Source organism: Liolophura sinensis, chromosome 13 (genome assembly GCF_032854445.1).
Source record: "Liolophura sinensis isolate JHLJ2023 chromosome 13, CUHK_Ljap_v2, whole genome shotgun sequence".
Taxonomy (NCBI): domain Eukaryota; kingdom Metazoa; phylum Mollusca; class Polyplacophora; order Chitonida; family Chitonidae; genus Liolophura; species Liolophura sinensis.
The window spans coordinates 19,895,824-19,919,533 of NC_088307.1; the positions used below are offsets into that span (position 1 = coordinate 19,895,824).

Sequence of the window (23,710 nt, forward strand, 5' to 3'; positions counted from 1 at the left end):
CGCACTAAATAGAAGTAAAATATATATAAATGGGTAAAAAAAAAATAGCGTGTTAATTTAATGTGGTGTAGAATTAATTTCTTTTAAAATTTGTAAGAGTGATATTTTATGTAGTTTCGTCCACTCAGATATTTTCCCATTTTTAACCCGCAGCAACAAAGATGGCCGCGTCCATGAAATGTCAAACTCTTTGAAATGTCAAATATTTTAATCGTGCAGTTTATGTTTTAAAATCCACGCGTACGAGTCTGCAAATATGCCACGAGGGAAGCCATTTAGTACTAAACAAAAAAAGAAGCAGCTCCAGGAAAGACGTGAGCGAAAACGCCAAGAGAATGGAGGTACATGTAGATGGGCTGATATTGGAGGCGAGATTTGGATTTTTTTTTTTTCTACAGGCCTCATACTCTTAGCAAACAGTTTCACGTGAACATGTATTCACCAGTAGTGGAAATTGAGTTGACGTTGCTGTCAGGTAGTGAAATGACGTCAATTCGTTGAAGAACTAGCTTTTCACAATAACCGAAATTGAAGTTGACGTCAGCTGGTAGATCTCCAGTTCTACGTCAGTTCATTGAAGAATCTGTTTTTCACAACGAACATCTGAGAAGCAGGTCACTCAACCAACAATTGCATCAACTGTTTCTTTACAACAATCTTTAATCTCTAACTTGCTAACACTAGCATTCAGCTAGGGCAAGGGAGTGATAATGAAAGATTTCAAAACTTGAGGATAACTGAAAATAACTAACACAGGGCAGACAACAAGATTGGGTGTTCATATTCAGACTGAGTGCTGATAAGTGTAGAATTGAATAGAGAAAAGGGGGCCTCCGTGGCTCAGTTGGTTAGCGGGTTAGCGCAGTGTAATGGCCCAGGAATCTCTCACCAATGCGGTCGCTGTGAGTTCAAGTCCAGTTCATGCTGGCTTCCTCTCCGGCCATACATGGGAAGGCCTGTCAGCAGCCTGTGGATGGTCATGGGTTTCCCCCGGGCTCTGCCCGGTTTCCACCCACCATAATGCTGGCTGCCGTTGTATAAGTGAAATATTCTTGAGTACGGCATAAAACATCAATCAAATAAATAAATCAAATAACAGAGAAAAGGTGAAGTTAGGAACATATCATTATAAGTGAAGTCTGTGCCATCTGGAAACTGGGTGTTCTGCTTCAAAATTCTGACTTTTATCTTTGCACTGGGGATACAATATTCATTTATTTATTTGTTTGGTATTTTACGCTGTACTGAAGACTACTTCGTTTATACAACAGTTACCAGCATTATGGTGGGAGGAAACTAGACAGAGCCTGCCATGACCATCCGTAGGTTGCTGATAGGGATGCAATATATGAGAGATAGGATTAGGAAGTGCCTTGATATTGTGTTCTAGGCTATAATTGTGAATTGCACAGTTTGCATTGATATTTTAAACGTAATATAAATATTTGTGAAATAAAAGAAATGAAGTTACAGGTATGAGCTGGTGTAATTTGTCGGTCTCTGACGGATCTCTGACAGCACCTGACTAATGTTCATGTTCACTGAAAGACTACGATTCAAAGTACCTTAAATCAGCCTTAAATATCTTAATATCATAATATGTAGACTTTAGCAATGAAGGACCAAGTGATAAATATTGTTTTCTCAGAAATTGGACGAATATTTCTTCCACTGCTTGAATTGTTGATACAGCAGGCCAACTGTATCATTTACAAGAAACTCCATCCACCCTGTTTCAATAGCCTAGCTGCAGATGCACGGCCAGGGTGTACCTGGTTCAGGTCGTAGCCTCCAAAGGGGTTGTGCTGGTGATTACAATAGATTCAACAAGATTCATGCTCATTTCTGAAACAAATGGAAATATATCTAATCACCACAGAGGCTGATCTAGACATTTGACTGTTGCTGGATTTTGTGCTTCAGTTTTGTAGTGGTGGCTTGTAAGATGAAAGGAGTGCTGACCTAGTTATTGTGGACGTCAGAGAAAGCACCTGTATTGGAACATGGCATTTCTATAATTTCACTATATTTTATGAAAGAAACCAGGGGAAGAAAAACACCCATTGTATGCGGGAAAGAGAAAGGCAAAAAACTTAAATTCTTTGGTTGTAATAAATTCAGAATGATACAAACCTGGCCCTTAACACTATGTGAAATGTAACTAAATCATTGTAAACAGTCTCAAAATGATGTATTATGCCATAGTTCTGTGTTATCATGTGTCACTTCATGGAGTGAATGGATAAAGGCTACGTCACAGCTTAGGCAGCGAAATCTGATAGCAATGTGTTTGATTGGATAAAATTCTCAAGGTGCCTTGCTCAACTCACACCAGCCATTTGTGCAGTATTGTCATTTTGTTCTGCATGTAATCTCATGACAATAATAAAGTATGGTACTTTTTAGAAAGCTTGATTATCCTGCTTACAATTGAAAAATGTTTTAGCCAGATACAAGTGAGGTCATCCTTAAAAATTTATTTATTTTATTGGTGATTTACACCATGTATCTACATATTTGACTTACATGACAGTGGCCAGCATTATGGTGAGAGGAAACCAGGGCCATCTGCAGGTTGCTGGAAGATCTTCCCTCTTATGACCAGAGAGAAGGCCAGTGTGAGCTGGACTTGAACTCTGAATAACTGCATTGTTAACTTTAAAACCCTGCAATTTCTAAAACATTGAGTAAATTTTTTGATGTTGTGTTATTAAACCGTGTGAAAGTAATAAAGCTATTAGTCTCCAATTCATGAATTAGTCTGCAGTTGAGAGTATTTAAACATTTTTCTAAATGACTTTTTTTTTTCTCGTTTTCTTCAGAACACTTTGGCTGTCAATCATCTGATGATGATGCTGATGTGGAATCAGAGGCGGGACCTGATATTAGAGTTGACAAACTCAACCACCAACCAGAGCTCTCGTTGGACCCAGCATATCTAGATCTCAATAGGTTAGTTTTGAGATATAATCACAATTTAGCATATGTGTACATGTAATAAGTTTAAATACTTTAAATTGCACTTAAATGCTTAGGTAGTCTAATGGTTTTTGGTGGTCTGATGGCCTTTGATGGTCTAATGATGTTGGTGGTCTGATGGTCTTTGGTGGTCTGGTGGCCTTTGCTGGTCTAATGGGCTTTGGTGTCTAATGGTCTCTGGTGGTCTGATGGTCTTTGGTGGTCTAATGGCCTTTGGTGGTCTTATGATCTTTGGTGGTCTGATGGTCTTTGGTGTCTAATGGGCTTTGGTGGTCTAATGGGCTTTGGTGTCTAATGGTCTTTGGTGGTCTGATGGCCTTTGGTGTCTAATGCCCTTTGGTGTCTAATGGCCTTTGGTGGTCTGATGGTCTTTGGTGGTCTGATGGCCTTTGGTGGTCTTATGATCTTTGGTGATCTGATGGTCTTTGGTGTCTAATGGGCTTTGGTGGTCTAATGGGCTTTGGTGTCTAATGGTCTTTGGTGGTCTGATGGTCTTTGGTGTCTAATGGCCTTTGATGTCTAATGGCCTTTGGTGGTCCAGTGGGCTTTGGTGTCTGATGGTCTTTGGTGGTCTGATGGCCTTTCTAATGACTCATTGTCGTGCTGTGAGTGAAAAATTGTTAAGTACAACATAAAATCTCACGCATATAAATACGTATTTAAATTGCACTTTACCTGGCAAACTTATTTTTTTTGTTGTTTGTTTTTTTTTTCTACCATGATCTGCTAGTTTGTTGCACCCATGTAATGTGATCAACACTGTATACATGCATGAATAGCATTGTTCTTGAGTACAACCTAAAAGCCGAGTCAATAAGTTGGTGATAAATGGACTAAATCTTATATAGAATTATTTGAACCCCAAAATTCTCCAAAAACCATGAAATTAATTATACTGGTAACTAAGTAACTGTATTAAGAAGTTGAAAAGATCCATGAAACATGTACTTTGGACTTGGTTTTGGATACACGCTAATGTGTATAAGTCAGCCTTTTCACTCTCCATCATATTGGGTAAAAATGACTTTTTTTTCAAGCAATCAGTGTGAGAATTTATGTGCGATATAGAGGCCCACTAAATTTATCCTCGCATCTGACATCACTTTTGAAAAATCTAGAGTGCTCCTTGAAAATATGGATAAACAGGCATTCTAATCATAAGGCTGCACATGTATAGCCTCGAACTGTAACCTGTCGTAAGTGGGAAGGTCTGCCAGCAACCTGCGGATGGTCGTGGGTTTCGTCGGTTTCCTCCCACCATAACGCTGGTCGCCGTTGTATAAGTGAAATATTCTTGAGTACGGCATAAAACACCAATCAAATAAATAAATACACTAAAAAACTCAAACTGTAAAACAGCTTCATTTCTGTATTTATTGCATAAAAATATTGAAGATCACAGTTGTATGTCTGGAATCAAGTATAAAACATGCTACTTTACTACAAACTGTCTATTCAAGGTTTAGTGATTATGATAACATTTTTAATGAACAGTCGGTGATTTAAATGCACATGTTTATGACTTTGTTTCAGGTACCGATTACATTTCTATCAAGAGAGCAATGATGAAATTCACAAGAGAAAGGAACTGTCCAGGCAACCTTACCAAATGGTTGAAGAGGTAAGATATCACAGGTAGACCTGGAAATAGTATACGCTGGGATGAACAAGAATTTGATCTGAAATTGAGGTCAGGCAATCATTATTTCCAGACAAGATTAATTTTTTTTTTTTTTTAATTTATAGACAAACATAAACTACTAGAAGTGATAAATATTTAGCTCTATGTTCACCTGACTCGATCAATTGTTTTTATTCTATAGACAAACATGAACTAACGGAACTGATGCATATAAAATGTTGTCCACTCTTTTTTTAGCAAGATTCAGAATGCTGCTTATCACAAAGCCATTTGTTTCATTCAACACATCAGTCAGGCACACGGTTTGCGCATATACCTGCATTTCACATCCAAGCTTGTGGACATTGTCATTCTTGTCTGTTTCCATGGTTTCTAATTCCTGTGTAAAAGCATGTTAAATACAAATGTTGGCATTGTCAGTAATGATGGACTGCTTTATGGCATGACGTCTTCTGCCGTCCTGGTAATGATGGACTGCATTATGGCATGACATCTTCTGTCCCCCTAGTAATGATGGACTGCATTATGACATGACATCTTCTGCCCTCCTAGTAATGATGGACTGCATTATGACATGACGTCTTCTGCCCCACTAGTAATGATGGACTGCATTATGGCATGACGTCTTCTGCCCCACTAGTAATGATGGACTGCATTATGGCATGACGTCTTCTGCCCCCCTAGTAATGATGGACTGCATTATGACATGACGTCTTCTGCCCCCCTAGTAATGATGGACTGCATTATGACATGACGTCTTCTGCCCTCCTAGTAATGATGGACTGCATTATGACATAACGTCTTCTGCCCCCCTAGTAATGATGGACTGCATTATGGCATGATGTCTTCTGTCCCCCTGGTAATGATGGACTGCATTATGGCATGACGTCTTCTGCCCCCCTAGTAATGATGGACTGCATTATGACATGACGTCTTCTGCCCTCCTTACCGGCCCGGATAGCGCAGTTGGTAGAGCGTCCGCTTCGGGACCGGTAGATCCAGGATCAATCCTTGATCGAGCCACACCTAAGACTTTAAAAGAGGAAGTTGTCACTTCCTCGCTTGGCGTTCAGCATGAAGGGGATAGTGCAACGACTGGTTGACCCGTATCAGTATAATGGCTCGGGCGGGGCGGCTTACTTGCCTTCGGTAAGTCGTCTCAGTGAAGCAGCACTAGATAAAAGAGCGGTGGAAATCCGTCCTGCTACAAGGAGGCACATTACACGTACATGCACCCTAAGGATTCCTTCGTCGTCATATGACTGAAAAATTGTTGAGTACGACGTTAAACCCCAAGCACTCACTCACTCACTCTGCCCTCCTAGTAATGATGGACTGCATTATGACATGACGTCTTCTGCCCCACTAGTCCATCATTACTAGGGGGGCAGAAGACGTCTTCTGCCCTTCTAGTAATGATGGACTGCATTATGACATGATGTCTTCTACCCCCCTAGTAATGATGGACTGCATTATGACATGACGTCTTCTGCCCCACTTGTAATGATGGACTGCATTATGGCATGACGTCTTCTGCCCCCCTAGTAATGATGGACTGCATTATGGCATGACGTCTTCTGCCCTCCTAGTAATGATGGACTGCATTATGACATGACGTCTTCTGGCGCCCTAGTAATGATGGACTGCATTATGGCATGACGTCTTCTGCCCTTCTAGTAATGATGGACTGCATTATGGCATGACGTCTTCTGCCCCCTAGTAATGATGGACTGCATTATGGCAAGACGTCTTCTGCCCTTCTAGTAATGATGGACTGCATTATGGCATGACGTCTTCTGCCCCCTAGTAATGATGGACTGCATTATGGCATGACGTCTTCTGCCCCACTAGTAATGATGGACTGCATTATGGCAAGACGTCTTCTGCCCCCCTAGTAATGATGGACTGCATTATGACATGACGTCTTCTGCCCCACTAGTAATGATGGACTGCATTATGGCATGACGTCTTCTGCCCTTCTAGTAATGATGGACTGCATTATGGCATGACGTCTTCTGCCCCCTAGTAATGATGGACTGCATTATGGCAAGACGTCTTCTGCCCCCCTAGTAATGATGGACTGCATTATGGCATGACGTCTTCTGCCCTTCTAGTAATGATGGACTGCATTATGACATGATGTCTCCTGCCCCCCTGGTAATGATGGACTGCATTATGACATGACGTCATCTGCCCCCCTAGTAATGATGGACTGCATTATGGCATGACGTCTTCTGCCCTCCTAGTAATGATGGACTGCATTATGGCATGACGTCTTCTGCCCTTCTAGTAATGATGGACTGCATGACATCTTCTGCCCTCCTATGACGTCCTCTGCCCCCCTAGTAATGATGGACTGCATTATGGCAAGACGTCTTCTGCCCCCCTAGTAATGATGGACTGCATTATGACATGACGTCTTCTGCCCTTCTAGTAATGATGGACTGCATTATGACATGACGTCTTCTTTCCCCCCTGGTAATGATGGACTGCATTATGGCATGACGTCTTCTGCCCTTCTTATAATGATGGACTGCATTATGACATGACGTCTTTTGCCCCACTAGTAATGATGGACTGCATTATGACATGACGTCTTCTGCCGCCCTAGTAATGATGGACTGAATTATGACATGACGTCTTCTTTCCCTCCTAGTAATGATGGACTACATTATGGCATGATGTCTTCTGCCCCCTAGTAATGATGGACTGCATTATGGCATGATGTCTTCTGACCCCTAGTAATGATGGACAGCATTATGGCATGATGTCTTCTGACCCCTAGTAATGATGGACTGCATTATGGCATGACGTCTTCTGCCCCACTTGTAATGATGGACTGCTTTATGGCATGACATCTTCTGCCCCCCTAGTAATGATGGACTGCATTATGGCATGACATCTTCTGTCCCCCTAGTAATGATGGACTGCATTATGGCATGACGTCTTCTGCCCCACTAGTAATGATGGACTGCATTATGGCATGACGTCTTCTGCCCCCGTAGTAATGATGGACTGCATTATGGCATGACGTCTTCTGCCCCCCAGTAATGATGGACTGCATTATGACATGATGTCTCCTGCCCCCCTAGTAATGATGGACTGCATTATGGCATGACATCTTCTGTCCTCCTAGTAATGATGGACTGCATTATGGCATGATGTCTTCTGCCCCCTAGTAATGATGGACTGCATTATGGCATGATGTCTTCTGCCCCCGTAGTAATGATGGACTGCATTATGGCATGACGTCTTCTGCCCCCCTATTAATGATGGACTGCATTATGGCATGATGTCTTCTGCCCCCCTAGTAATGATGGACTGCATTATGGCATGATGTCTTCTGACTCCTAGTAATGATGGACTGCATTATGGCATGACATCTTCTGTCCCCCTAGTAATGATGGACTGCATTATGGCATGACGTCTTCTGCCCCCCTAGTAATGATGGACTGCATTATGGCATGACGTCTTCTGCCCCCGTAGTAATGATGGACTGCATTATGGCATGATGTCTTCTGCCCCACTAGTAATGATGGACTGCATTATGGCAAGACGTCTTCTGCCCCACTAGTAATGATGGACTGCATTATGGCATGACACCTTCTGCCTTCCCAGTGTTCTTGAGTGTGCTGCAAAAACTTAAAGCTGGGGACACACTACGCAAATGTTTTTTGTTTTTAAGGGCAAACTTAATCGCCCACGAAATACACTGGTGATTCGCAGCCTAAACGCAGACACACTAGGCAGATTTTTCCGTTGATAGTGGTCAGTAGGTTAATAAGTGGTGTGACCTAGTAAACCATGTGGTACAAACAAAAGGTCACAGATCAGCACAGTTCCGTGTTGGTCAGCTTAATCATCTTGTTTGCAGAAATTACACTATGAGCTCAAAGTGAAATCTCTAGCATTTTTCTTCTCTAGTACATGAGATGTTTCACACAAGCGAATTTTAGAGTGGTCAAGATGGCCTTCAAAATACTCCATTGCCAGCAAGCACATAGGTGGATTTTCAGAAATTCACAAAATACACCTGTAAGAAGGAAAAAATTTGTCTAGGGTATCCCAGGCCTTACACATCAGATGAAACACCATTGCAAACTGAACGTCTAAAACTGCCTTTACGTTTTGTTTTTTTTTTTACATTATTTCACTGAGCGAAATTCATTCAAAAGTTTTTACTATATACTTACGAATATTAGAATATTGAACTTGGCATAATGCTGCAATGCTGTCGTTATACTATCGTGCCATAATTATGTATGGTTATTTAATAACTGTTACCACCAAATAAGACTTTTAAACCTCTAAATTATTGAATAAAGAGAACTGCTGAGCAATGTTATCAGAGTTGTCCCCCCTGTCTTGTTCCAGACAGCACTGGAGATGGACATTGAGTGTATCTATCAGACAGGTTCTGTACTGGACATGCCTAAACGACCCCCATGGGACTACAACCAGAAAAAGGCACAGGTAGAGGCCAGAGAGGAACGCTTTTTCAAGGTATGCATTGTATTGTTTTCAAAGACTTCAACATCAACACAGGAGTGGTAGATCCAGGGTCAATCCTGGGTCGAGACACACCTAAGACCTGAAAAGAAGAAGTTGTAACTCCCTCGCTTGGTGTTCAGTATGAATGGGATAGTGCAAGGACTGGTTGACCCGTATCAGTATAATGGCTCGGGCAGGGAGCCTTACTTGCTTTCGGTAAGGCATCTCAGTGAAGCAGCACTAGATAAAAGAGTGGTGGAAGTCCGCCCTGCAACAAAGAGGCACATCACATGCACTCTAGGATGCCTTCGTCGTCATAGGACTGAAAAATTGTTAAGTACGACGTTAAACCCAAAGCACTCACTTACTCACTCAAAATCAATGAAAAACACAGGGAAGATTTGCTACATAAATTTCCTTGGCCAACATATCAGTTTTCCTTTAGTACCCATTATCCAGAAAGGTTCACAGGTACATGTGTAATGTGTACATGCAATTCTGATCATTTACTTAATTATACACGTGTATTTATTTGATTGGTGTTTTATGCTGTACACTGGGGTCCCGAGTGGTTTAGCATGCTATCACAGCACAGTGACCCAGGCGCCTCTCACCCATGATGATGAAGTGAGTTCATGTCCAGCACATGTTGGCGACCTCTCTGGACATAAGTGGGAAGGTCTGTCAGCAACCTGCGGATGGTCGTGGGCTTCCCCTGGGCTCTGCCCTGTTTCCTCCCACCTTATGTTAGCCGTCGTTGTATAAGTAAAGTATTCTTGAGTACGGTGTGAAATACCAATCAAATAAATAAATAGATAAAACTGCAAAGCTGATATAGTATCACTGACCTTTGACCTATAATGTGAATATAGGATTATCATGTATAAGATGCAGATATCCGGCTTTAAAGAGTTATGTTTTCAACATGTGTAGGAATACCTGAAGCGGATCTACGATGACTATGACCTCAGTGACCTAAGCTATTTTGAGCTGAACCTGGAGACCTGGCGTCAACTGTGGCGTGTTTTGGAAATGTCAGACATTTTGCTCATCATCACAGACATCAGATATCCCGTGAGTTCTGACCTCTTTGACCTTGAGAGCAAGGTCAGATTTTAAAAGGGTAATATTTTGGCTGTGGAACAAGTTTTTCTCTTTGAATGAAAAATAAATTGCAATGTGAGAAAACTGTACAGTTAAATTTAGTGAAATGGGGCACTTTTAGATTCAGCATTCACAAAACTGTGCACACAGCGTGTGAACTGTTGTTGTTATTCATCGTCCTGTGCAGAAAGGCTGTGGGTTAACTGTGTTCGGGTGAAATTTTTGTGGAAGATTTATCTGGAGATCTTTTCTTCAGTGTTTGTTTTGGTGTAGTTAAATCAAAGTTTTAGATACGATTTTCATTAAAAGCAAAATATGAGGAACTTAATGAAGTGAAAGGGATGTATGGGACATGGGACATTCTCTTGACTTGGCCAAGACAAAACTCCATGTTGCTGACTTTTTGTGAGATCCTGCAACTGTAGGGAATTTTTTTTCCTTCTGATGAACTCAATGCAACATGATACAGTGGAATGCATAGGTGTACTTCGTCGTTTTGTTTTTATGTAAATTGTTAGCTCATATATAGTTCTGCCTTAGCTTAATAATTTAGGATGAAAGAAAATTCCTGAAATATGTGTTAGTTTTAAAAATCTACCTTGCATCTTCAGGCTTTACATTTCCCTCCTGCACTCTACAACTATGTGACTAAAGAACTGAAGAAGAAGGTCATTCTGACCCTAAACAAAATCGACCTTGTTCCACCAGCTGTTGTTGTTGCATGGAAACACTATTTCCATGAGCATTACCCAGACCTGGAGATTGTCTGCTTTACCTCATTCCCAAGGGACTTCAAAGACTCCCATGATGCTCAGAGCAAGAGACAGGAGGATCCCAGTAGAGGTAGGACAGAGAAAAAAAGTCTCCAATTTTAGAAGGAAAAGAAAAAGAGAATTTTTTTGTAATTGTACAGATTTTTTAGAACAAAAAGTGGAAATACGGAATGCTTTTCGTTTTGTTTTCTTTTTCTTAAAAGTTTGAAATATGGATAGTCAAATCCATGTGTGAAAACCATTATCTTCGATCCGGGAGCAATTTTTTTTTTATTATGCTCCACGCCGCCCACCCCCCTCCACCACCAACTCCCACCCCCCACGCCTGTATTTTCATCAGAATCAAATTAGTGGTTTCAACATAACATTGAACAGGCCTTCAGGGATATCCTACACAAATTTGGAACATAGCTTTATGTTGTGGTATACTACGTTTCCAATTGATATGGTTTCATTAAAATCAAACTAGTGGTATTTACAGCAGTATAATAACACCAAATAATGAGCAGGGTCCAAAGTCAAACTTTTTTGTCACTAAAGGTAAAAGAAGTCTTTCTTGATAAGGTGTTACTTGTCAAATGTATTTGGTAACTTGTTCATTTTAATGTACCAATCACTGTGTGTTCAGAAGGCAAAGATGACAAGCGTTTCTTTCAGGAACTTCATTATTTCACGAATGCTCAGTTCCCGCAACTTTCGTCATTGTTAGTTTTTTCTGAATTACTGTTTGCGAAACTTTGTTATACTCCCATGTTGTACATAGGTAGTATAGGTAATCAGAAATTAGTGCCGAACATTTCTGATAGTTCACTTGGCAGAGTACAACTTATTTGCCTTATTTAGCAATAAAAGAGATCTAACTTGAAACTCCTCTCTTCGTTTGTGTTAGAGATGTTTCATTTCAGCATAACATCCCATAAGTCTTCCTGCATATACTGCCGGTGGAATGAAGTATGTTAACGCACCTGATCACTTCCTGTTCTGTGTTGACAGTGGTTCACAAACGGCGTCAACTTGGCCGCATGGCTGCTGTGGGCCAGAAGGAACTGTTAGAAACATGTGAGAAGATAACCCAAGGCAGGGGTGAGTACATTACAGAAGAGTGTCTAGTCAGATGAGATTCAGGTCCAAGCTGTGTAGTCCAGCAGAAGAAGCTGTTAGAATCATGTGAGGCGTTAACCCAAGGTAGGGGTGAGTACAACAGTACATTAAGTGTCCAGTCTGATGAGATTCCAGTCCAAGCTGTTTAGTCTAGCTGAAGGAGCTGTTAGAAACATGCGAGAAGATAACCCAAGGCCAGGGTGAGTACATGAAAGTGTACAGTCTGATGTGATCCAGGTCCAAGCTGTGCAGTCTAGCAGAGGGAGCTCTTTGAAACATGCGAGAAGGTAACTCAAGGCAGGGGTGAGTACATGAGTACTTGAAAGCATCACGTTTGATGAGATTCAGGTCCAAGCTGTGTAGCTGAAAAGAAGTGAGCATCATATGAAACATTCTGATTGAACAAAATAAAAGGGTGGATTTTCAACTCTATTTTCATTCCATTGTGTTTTTTTTGTTAATGTCAGCTCGCCCGTAAGACACTAAAATAAAGTGTCATCTTATAATTGCAAACAAATCTCAAAACGCCTTTTTAAGATCATAGAACTTTCAGAATTAGGCAGTATTTACATAGTCATTGTTGAAATTATAGGTGATACACGGTAAATAAAACTACAAAATTGTCATGTGTTGTAGTGGATTTATCGGGCTGGCAGGACAAGGTACGACTGATGCTGGAGGGGGTGGAGACAGGTCAGGACACGGTGGTGATGGATGGCTTTACAGAGGAGGCCAGGGATAATCCTGTACCCCCAGGGCTGTATAAGGATGGTGTTCTCACTATAGGATGTGTGGGTAAGTAACATCATGCTTGTGTCAGCATGCCCTAAGCTGTACGATGTCAGCCAACATTATGGTTGAAGGAACTGAGCAGAGCCTGAGGGAAACCCCAAGGCCATTAGCAGGTTGCTGGGAGACCTTTCCACGCTCGACCGGAGAGGGAGCTAGCATGAGCTGAACTTGAACTCACACCAGTCGCATTGGTGGGTGGTTCCTGGTTTATTATGCTGCTTTAGCACACCAACCACTTGGCCACAGAGGGACCCCTCTGCTGTTTGTGTGAAAAACTTATTTTCAGAGGTACCATTCACCTAAAGTTTGGCCTTTTCCCTTTCAGAAGAACATTAAAACCTTAAAATCAGTCTTTTGATGAAACTCTTACAAGGAATAAGCTGACTTCACAACAAAATCAGCAGAAATACGGTAGCCTGTCAGGAAGTGCAATAATAATGACTTTGACAGGTAGGTAGTTCAGAGAACTCATACTCATGTGATGACAAGATAAAGTAAATGTTGCAGCACATCTTTTATAAAACTCATGCAGTTTTCTCCCTTTCTTTTGTAGGATATCCTAATGTAGGAAAATCATCACTTCTGAATGGTCTAGTGGGAAAGAAAGTAAGTTTCCTCTCACAAGGTATCTGAGAAACTTATACACTTTACATGTATTTCACCAGATGTTTGGCCTGAAAAAAGGCAATTTCAGAAGCTGATAAATGTAGTATAAAGATTTGCAGCATAGAAAGTAAAACCAGAGCAGTTGCGACGGTGAGATTCGTGTAGTCAGCACATGGGCACATGTAACCGGTGACCTGGCTGTAACACAATGCTTATGATGCCCTTTTTTTAAGTTTGGCATTCTCCCCCACAGGTTGTGAGTGTGTCCAAAACTCCAGGCCACACCAAACACTTCCAGACCATCTTCCTGACCCCTACAGTCAAACTGTGTGACTGTCCAGGCCTCGTGTTCCCGTCTCTGGTGCAGAAACCTCTACAGGTAGCTCTCCGTTTGTGTTCTATCAGTGGTATAGTCTGTGCCTTTCTGTGGTTTGTCTGTACTGGCTTATGGTAAATCACTTAAAATTTCTTCCATGAATTGCCCATTTCGCCTGAGTCTCAAAGCTCTATTGATTTTGGAAAGTAGAATGATATTCTAGTGATGAAATTAAGATTCAGCACCAAGAGGGTTATTTTTAGACATTTATTTGCCTTTAAAAATGAACCTTTTAGGGAGAAACTTAAAGGTCATTTACTGTAATTCAGTTTAAACATAGTTTTTCTTTTGAAGTCCATGGTGTTTTTGCCTCTCTTCAAACTGCTGCACATTCCACTCACAAATATTCATGCATATCCTATCAGGACTTTAAGCCGTGGCGGTAACTGCCCTCTGTGTGGAGAGTGAAACCAAAAGTAGTAATGGCGGCATGCTTCATCTGCAGGAAGAGCAGCTGCGGGTGATCGTGGCTTTCCTTGGGGTCAGATGGTTTCCTCCTGCCATAATGCTGGCAGCCATTGTATAAGTGAAATATTCTTGAGTACGGTGTAAAACACCAATCAAATAAACAAAATACATAAAACAAATATGAAGATGTATGCATAAATCTGCTATCAGCAACACCCTTGTATCAGCAGTTGTTTCCCTTGTCCACGGGATACACCTTGTCATGTTTGAATGGGAAAATGTTTGCTGGGTGTGGCTGTTTCAAATTTGTGTGGGGATAGGTCATTTGCAGAAAGCAATCAAAAACGCTCATAGGGCCATGTAGTATGTGTTACATGAAGTGCATGAAGCCAATATGGCGCACACATTTATCCTGTCTAGAGGTGAAAATTTGATTGTCGAGTGCATGAACATTAGTTAATTAATACAGCTACAAGTTTTTCTAGGAACTTCGGTTTCTTCTGTGAATACTCTGAGAATTGAAATATTCTTATGAAGGTCAGCATTAACCACCGTTCATTTAAATCCAATCTACATGTATATACCAAGCTCATTTTTTGTTCATTTACCCTACTGGCACCTCACAAGTTGTCTCCCTTCATGAGTTGTCTCCCTTCATGAGTTGTCTCCCATTTTCAGATTGTAGCAGGTATCTACCCTATTGCTCAAGTGCGAGAGCCTTACACAGCTGTGGGGTTTATCGCTGAGCGGCTCAACCTGCCAAGCCTATTACACCTTACCCACCCAGAGGCCAATGGCGGTGGATCTGAAGAGGCGGGGGAGCTAAAATGGAGCGCATTCCTCATCTGCCACGGTATGTGTTACATATTGGGGCCGGGTCATACCAAAAACTTTAAAAATGGTACTTATTGCTTCCTTGCCTTGGCACTCAGCACTGAGAGGCTAGGGTAAGGAGGCGTGACTGGTTGACATGGTTGGCACAGTGTCAGCATAATGTGATGGTGTGGGGTGTCATGTCTGGGGTCTTCGGCTTGATACTTTAGTGGCGAGAGCACTTTGGAGGGATGGACTAACCCTGCTGCAAGAAGACACAGTACATGTACACAAACTTAATGACCCATCATTGCCATATGACTGAAAAATTGTTAGAGAGACTGTTAAATATGACATAAACATAGTCGGCCTCATAAAAAAAATATTCCTTATTTCCAAATTGCTTCTTGGTTTCAAGGCAAATATTTAGAAAAATATGTGTGAAAAAAAACAGAATGAATCTGCTATGTTGTAGTGTATAGGCATAAATTGCTATGCGTTTATGTTTCTCCTCAGCATTACCCATTCTGCGCATGTGGACTGATATTCACTGAAAACAGCTGTCTACCCTAAATGTACAGGGTATCTTTTATTTCCACATAACTCTGCCTACTACATCACTAATAGCAAAACAGTATCATAAGCTTTTCCTGATTGTTGAACTCTGGTAATGTAAGGAAAGTGTTTTGAGATTTGTTGGGAAGGAGGATGATATTTTTCTGGAAAAGTGCAAGTTTCAGCACCAAAAATGAAATTTTATAATGTATATTTGCCTCCAAAATTTGCTCGTTATTCTGCATATTTTTTGGTTATTTACAGTATGTTTTTTTTTTGTCATTTTTTCACTGTTCCAGCCTGGGCTGAGAAGCGAGGGTTTATGACGGCCAAGGCAGCACGCCCTGACGTGTACAGGGCTGCTAATAACATCCTGAGGATGACACTGGAAGGGGTGCTGTGTCTCTACTTCAGACCCCCGGGCTACACAGCCAAGAAAGGTGAGGAGTAGTGTAATATGTGGCTTGTGATCTTAAAAATCAGAAAAAATATGGCTCTTGATTTCCTTGAGAATCAAGCAAGTTGAGAGTTTGATTTATTTATTCATTTGTTTGATTGTTTGGGAGTTTGATTTATTTATTCATTTGTTTGATTGTTTGGGAGTTTGATTTATTTATCCATTTGTTTGAGTGTTGTGTAACACTGTACTCAAATATTTGCTACTTACACAATGAATGGTGATTAGTTTTATGGGTGAAGGAAGCAGCAGTGCCCATTGCAAACCGCAGACCTTTGGTAAGTTATTGATGATCTGTCCCACATTTGACACACAGATATGCACACATGTGGTTACTAATGGTTAGTCAAACATTGTCGACCCTCTTATTATGTCGACCCTGAACCAAAAAATTCTCTGTCTAGGGCTGGATTTGAACCCACACTTTGTGTCCTGTACAGATTAAATTTATTTATTTATTTGATTGGTGTTTTACACTGTACTCAAGAATATTTCACTTATACGACGACCGCCAGCATTATGTTGGGTGGAAACCGGGCACAGCCCGGGGGAAACCCACGACCATCCGCAGGCTGCTGACAGACCTTCCCACTTACGGCCGGAGAGGAAGGCAGCATGAGCTGGACTTGAACTCACAGCGACCGCATTGGTGAGAGGCTCCTGGGTCATTAGGCTGCGCTAGCGCGCTAACCGACTGAGCCAAGGAGGCCCCTGTAGAGATTAAAAGACAACTGCTTCTGCCTTAACCCACTCCCAAAAGAGATCTTGACTGGTATAAATTAGTTTTACACTGCTGCAGTATAAGTGTAAAATGAGGGTGTGGCTTTAAACAGCAATTCCAGTAGTCTGTTTTACAGCAGAGAAGACCAGTTTATTTGAGTACAACACATAGCCTAACAGTTCACTTAAGGTTTTTTCACCTGAAGTTTTGGCCTGTAAAAATATTCTTCCAGAAGCCTTGAAATGATAATTTGATTAATCAAAGTTCATTAAAAACTCTTAACATGCAAGTGGCCCAATAAGGTGAATGACTCAGTGAGAATGAAGGAAAGAGTGTCGCTTAGGTGAAACTCCAGATGAAATAAAGTATGTGTAATTCTTCTTTACTTGTGCAATTCTTCTTTACTTGTGCAACTCTTCTTTATTTGTGCAATTCTTCTTTACTTGTGCAAGTCTTCTTTACTTGTGCTATTCTGATAGGGGCTATGCTGCGCTCTCAGGACAATTTGAATTTAAGGTATAAAATGACGTTTCTTGTTTACAGTCTCTCTCTGTGCTAATCTTTGCCATTGACAAACAATACAATGTTGCAGATTACTGGCAGTCCAGTCCTGAGACAGACGCTTTGTCCAAACTACAGGAACACCATTACTGTCAGAGGAAGGTGGTGGAGACTTCAGACGACCAGCTGGCCAGCAGTGAGGACGAAGTTGAGGATAGCATGGAGGGGATGTCGCCGTGCGACAAGTCTAAGGCTTTTATATTCAAGGCACATAAAAGGGAGGGTCACAAGAGTGGGGGTATAGCCATGAGAAATGTTTTCGAATTGCTTAGCGATGATTGAAGGGTTTGCTGGAAATTGTTGGAAAGTAGTTTTGAAAGCATGATGAAAACAGTTAGTTCTTGAGTTTATACCTGTATACATGTATCTGAGAGGTCAGCACTGTGTCTCGTTTTTGGAGGGTAAAGAATGAAGCATTTTTTGAAATGTTTTCTACTGTTTTTGAATGTTTTTGATATCGTTTTTTGAATGTTTTGCATTTCATGTTATAATGTTCTGCATTTCGTTTTTGAAGGTTAAGGGCTGAAGCATTTTGGAAATTGATGCCCACGATTATTTGTGAATGATGTCCTGTGACTGTTGATAGGAAACCAGGGTAGGCATTTGGAAATGTTTAGTGACAAACAAGTGTGTTGACCACTAGTCTACTGCTACTTGGGTCAGTACTCTTAGAAGCATATTTACCTGGTGAATAAACTGGTCTTTTCTGTTGTAATGCAAATTCCTGGAAAATCATGGGATTTTGTTCTCAATTTTCCAAGCCCAGAAAGTTGTGGACTTTCCTGTATATTCCTAACGTTTTGTCAGCCGTCATAAAAAATGTCACTTGTTAAATTCAGTTAGACAATAACAACTTGACAGTAGTAAGTAGAAGTCAGTGGTGTCACTTATCTCACCTGAACTAGCCGTGGAGTCATAAAAGTTCTACACGAACATGAAGTTTCTCATCATTCCATTTAGTTTCCAAATTATACTGTGTTCAGGTGTGCTGGTATTTATAGACCACAGATTCCAAACTAGCAGAAGATTGTTAGGATGTCATTGTGGCAGTGAGTTTGCGGCTGGTGTTTTGACTGACAAATTTATGAAATTAAAGATGGACTTGGGTGATTTGGAATGGGGGCGGGGGTCTAAAACATCATGGAAATTAGCCATGAAGCATACTGTAAAAGCATGGAATTTTGCCAAGAATATGCTGGAAAATCGTGGAATTTATCCATGAAGCATACTGTAAAAGCATGGAATTTTGCCAAGAAGATGCTGTAAAAGCATGGAATTTTGCCATGAAGTATACTGGAAAAATCTTGGAATTTAGCCATGAAATATCCAAGCCATTAATTATGGAGTTTAACATTGATTTGCTCTGTAAAATCATGGAACTTTACCCGTAAGTATACCCAGTGTTATAGAAAATCTTGGAATTTAACCATAATAGGTTGTTCCATGCAGTTTTTGTATAGTATTACCAACCTACTTTCAGTTCTGTTCAGGCACACTGAATTAACCTAGTATCTAGCTATCAAATGAAACACATACATGTAAGGAGTTCAAATCCAGTTCCTGCTCTAATCCTTTGTATAAAGTTTGTCAGGTGCTTTTTAGTGATCTTGACTCATATTTAATATAAAGTTATATTATCTTTAAACATGGCATAAAACATAAACATACCAAATATTCTGAAGTTGTTCTCTTGAGTTTTACAAATGACCGGAAGATAGGGTGTTTTATTGGATTTATGGTAAAAGTAGTTATCTTTTGCCAGGGCAGAAAATAATGCATGTAAATGGTAACTGTCATCAAAATTTAAGAATTCACAATTATTTTCTGCAGGTGAAGACTTTAGTCTCATAATTAAGCAAAACATTCATGCACAGGCTAAATTGGCAGTAACAGTTTGAAGCTAGAGGAATCGTGTAGTGTGAATGTACAAGATTTTATTGACATTCTCATATTCCAATAAGTCACAATAGTGTATCCATAAATACATCTTTAATATCTTGCAAGTGTAAAACTTTTCCGTCATAATTCATCATAGGCAATATTCATGTACTGATTTCCTGTGTAAACTGCAAGCTAAATTGGTAGTCACTTAGTAGTGGGAAGTTTAATAAGCTTTTCAGAATATGAAATTATCTTTTTTCCAATTGAGTTATGCCCCTTGGAACACAGTTACAGACCTAGGGTTCTGTATTTTAATGATTACATGTCTTTTGTGCATAATTGTCTGATTCAGCTAAAGGCCTATGTAATTAGGCTTTTTTGAGAAAAACAAGAAAGGGCATTTAAGTGCACAATTTTTATAATACTCAGATCATTTTTCATTCGATAAAAAATTTGGTGCAATAAAATGGAAAGAACTCTGAAAGAATGACAGTATTATAGGTCTGGATTTGAAATGTACACCTTTAAAAAAAACTGTTACTGTTGCTCAAGGTTTAGAAATTTTGAAATACCAATAAGTATTTTTTCAAATTATAATCAAAATTGAGTCATTTATATCTTCTGCCAATATGTGGAGAATGTACTTTTTTTATCTGATACATACAGATTTGTGAATAGATACAGCCTCTGAAATCAATCAGGTGACCTCTTTTTGAAGTTTTTGTGCTCTCAAAACAGTTACAGAATTTGTAAAAATAAAACTTATATTCCTGCTGCAAAGTGTATGTAGATGTAGTTACAGTTCATACAAATAGTGTAATTTTCTGAACCTGTTTTAATAAATAAGGAAGTGTTTCTTCTACATTTCACAGCTTCAGAAAAGGTTTTATTAAGGTATAAAATGTATATCTGTAGTGTATATTGAATTGAGATAAGCAATATGATGAAAACGTAAAAAAAAAAAAGGGATAAATGTCTTGCCGTATAAAAGTTTTGTTTTAAATAAATCTATAGCGGTAAACCGTACTAAATGTCATGAATATTTATAACATACTGCTTGTAAATCTCATGAATATTCATAAAGATATGATGTCAAGACATGTTGATGTCACACAAGCTGCTGTCCAATCAAATGTATCCTGTTTGTGGATGTATATTAACTTTAGCTTCTATGTAATTCTCAGGTAACACTTGTCATCTCTAGAAAAAAAAGAAATCTCCAAAAAGTGTTCTAAAACGTATATGTTATTTGGTAAATTGTTGGTAGATCTATAGATGATAGAAAGAAAGTCATAGTTCAACTCTGTCTTCATGACACAAATTTGGTGCACTTTCTCACTGGGAAGAAAGGGACTGTTACTAATTTATGTCGATTTTATTTTAAATATTTATGAGTAAAGTTTACGCAGATAAAACGATAGTATAGTGATGGTAGATGTTTAAACTCTATATTCACTCAGCAAATTTGAATTTCTTACTGATGAAATCAAATTAAGTTAAACTTTTTGATTTCTGGGAAAACAAAGAATGGAAGGAATCAGTCATATTATTTTCAGTAAACTTTTCTTAGTAAAACATTTCTTGAAAAACATGTTAGAGAATAGACCAAATTTCAGTTCTAAAATGATCCAGAACAGAAGATCTTAAACATTAATAGCAATGAGTAGTCTGTTTTACAATGCTTCAAAGTTTTTTGTTCTGGTTTAAGGAGGGTTTAAGTTCAGTTTCTGTAGGCCTACTTATATACCACATCTCTAGAAACTGGTACTTAAATATTGTCACTGGATAAATGGCTTTCAGTAGTTCACTGGCATTTTATAATTGTCTGGCGCGCCACATAATAAAAATTACACTTGAATGTTTTTGTCCTAATTGATTTATTTATTTATTTGATTGGTGTTTTACGCTGTACTCAAGAATATTTCACTTATACAACAGCGGCCAGCATTATGGTGGGTGGAAACCGGGCAGAGCCCGGGCGAAACCCCACGACCATCCGCTGTCAGACCTTCCCACGTACGGCCGTGTCCTAATTGAGAAGTAAGATGAATTGCAGACATGTAGATGGCAGACATTTGATAAGTCCTTATTCTCGGTCAGTTTCAGTACATTACATAAGATGTTTTTCTGAAACAAGCTAATCACACAGATAAAAATGTAACAAAATATATCAGTGTGTTATATATATAAACCATGTGGATATCTGATTAGAAAATATCAGTGTGCCATTTTTGGCCAGAATTAGGAAGTTGAATCATGGGGAGAGTGTAGATCTTTTCTTAGAGTGTAGCATTAAAATGGCCCCTGCTTATCTCATTGTGTCTATTCTGAGAATACTGAGGCAGCACCATGAATTCACTGTGCACTGTAACCTATGGTGATCTTTCGACCTATAATGTCTTTAAATCGTTTCTGAATGTTGCCAGACTGATGAGTATGTAAATTCTGACAACTCAGCATTGAATGGTATCAGATCCTCTGCATATGTCTCTTCTGAGAACATAGCACTGAATGGCGCCTAATAAACAGTATATATGTCCATTCTGAGAACTTTGTGATGGATGGCGCCAACTTGTTTCTAAATATCTCTTCAAAGAACATAGCATTGAAATGGCACAGAGCCCTCAGTATATACCTCTTTGAAAACAAAACGCTGAATTGTATCAAATCTGTTACATATGAATTTCCTAAGAAATAGCATTGAAGTGCTCCAAATTGTCTGTTGAGATAAAGCAAATAGCATCAAATGGTGCCAAATACTTGGCATAAATGTACATGTCTCTTATTAGGCGAAGACAGTCTTGGATGGTGTTAAATCTGTTGAATATCTTTCTTCTGAGAATATAATCATGGTGAATAGTGCTGAATAACAGAAAATTGTCACCGGACGGAATGGTATCAATCTTTAGTTTTCTGTCCTGACATGTCTGAGAACATGTGGTATAATGTATGTTGAGGTGCCAAATGTTATGTAGGCCTCCGTGTCACTTTTATGAAAAGACTGGATCAGCGCCACCATAGCCTCTGTATTGATTTGACGAGAACATAATACTGACTGGCACCTAATATGTATATTTTGAGAACCTAGCAATGAATGGTGTCATCGTTACAGGGTTGAGCCTCGCCAACCTGAAATACCGGTACCTACAAAGTACAAGTATCTGAAAATGGTGACTCTTGTTGGCAATTTGTGTTGAATTTGTTTAAACCGGTGTTATAGTTATAATGCAGTTGAAAACTATAGATTTATAGTTATTATCTTGAAGTCACTCACAGTTTTGTGTTTTGTAAATATATTCCACTGATACGATTATGCTTGTTCTCGGTATTGAATTCTACACAAAGGGAGATAATTCATTCTGACATGTATTTGGTTAATGATAGAAAATTGACTTTCGAGCCTGTAGGATGAAAATTATCGTGTCTTTGAGGTTTACAGATTCACCGAAGAAACACAAGTACATGTTTGTACATTTACTGTGTCTGTATTTGCTTGGGATGCGCACTGTTTTTCTAGTTATGGAAATTACGGTACTTATTTCAATTCCATGGATTTCGATGTGAATTGTTTTGTTGTTTAGTCAGGGATTATTATGTACAGGGGTATGTATCAGGCCAGTCCTCTTTGGTAAGCCGCCTCTCTCGCTCTAGACAGTTTCAAGCACATGGTATTAAACTAATCGTTTTGGACAGATGATTCCTTTCAAAATCATCATCTGAAAATTTAAAAAAGACAAACTTACAAGAGCATATTCGCAGTGGTTACAACATGTCGCAAAAAGTTGATGTCATCTTGTCCTCAAGACAGATTTTTTGACGGACTGACCAACAACCCAACCAACCATCCCATCGACCAACTGATCGAAGCACCATCTGATTCACCGACAAACCAGACTATAGACTTGCCAGAATTGTGTAATAAAGAAAATAAAGAAATTTTCAAAAACTACTAAACACGGAAAAGATGTTCTTCAGGGAATTATCCTAGGACGCCATTATTTTTATCGCGACGGCCGGTCACGTGATATGATGCGCACAGTTCGCGCCTGGTCCATGTCCCTGTACGTCTTACAGTCACTTAAAACAGCGTGGTCATTCTGTGTAGTTCTCAATGTAGAAGATGATTAAGTTTGAGATTAACCAAACTTTGGACCCTGGTGATTTGTTCCTTCCTAAATTATAGACTTGTAGTTTGTGTAAGTTTAAGTAGGTTAGGGGACCTAATTTTTGACGAACTATGGATCAATAATTTAAAATCATTAAGCGTTATTTTACGGAAGTTGTGTATTATTCTTTCTTAACAATGCGTTTACATCCCATATTTTTACATCAGAGGAACTTATTTTTTTCTGTGTGAACCAGAAGTTCTGATTTTTATATTCCGGTTCGTAGGCCAGTAGTTACTACTGATATAGCATTAACACTGTACGTTTTTCTTTACCTTCCATGC

General features: G+C 39.6%; 1 protein-coding gene across 1 annotated transcript; it reads left to right on the forward strand.

The window, feature by feature from the left end:
• Positions 1-256: 256 nt before the first annotated feature.
• On the forward strand, positions 257-22,118 carry LOC135480958 (guanine nucleotide-binding protein-like 1). Its single transcript, XM_064760889.1, has 13 exons — positions 257-341; positions 2,823-2,952; positions 4,513-4,600; positions 8,996-9,124; positions 10,046-10,186; positions 10,828-11,059; positions 11,983-12,072; positions 12,727-12,885; positions 13,436-13,488; positions 13,742-13,867; positions 14,951-15,125; positions 15,940-16,080; positions 17,411-22,118. Exons 1-13 carry the CDS (start codon positions 257-259, stop codon positions 17,659-17,661), a joined length of 1,800 nt encoding a protein of 599 aa, XP_064616959.1. The 3' UTR covers positions 17,662-22,118.
• The last annotated feature ends 1,592 nt before the right edge of the window (positions 22,119-23,710 follow it).

Coding starts and splice junctions, on each gene's coding strand:
- LOC135480958 (XM_064760889.1), top strand. CDS start 257: ATGCCACGAGGGAAGCCATTTAGTACTAAACAAAAAAAGAAGCAGCTC. Junction 11,060..11,982: donor ACAGGAGGATCCCAGTAGAG/GTAGGACAGAGA, acceptor CTGTGTTGACAG/TGGTTCACAAACGGCGTCAA. Junction 16,081..17,410: donor GGGCTACACAGCCAAGAAAG/GTGAGGAGTAGT, acceptor ACAATGTTGCAG/ATTACTGGCAGTCCAGTCCT.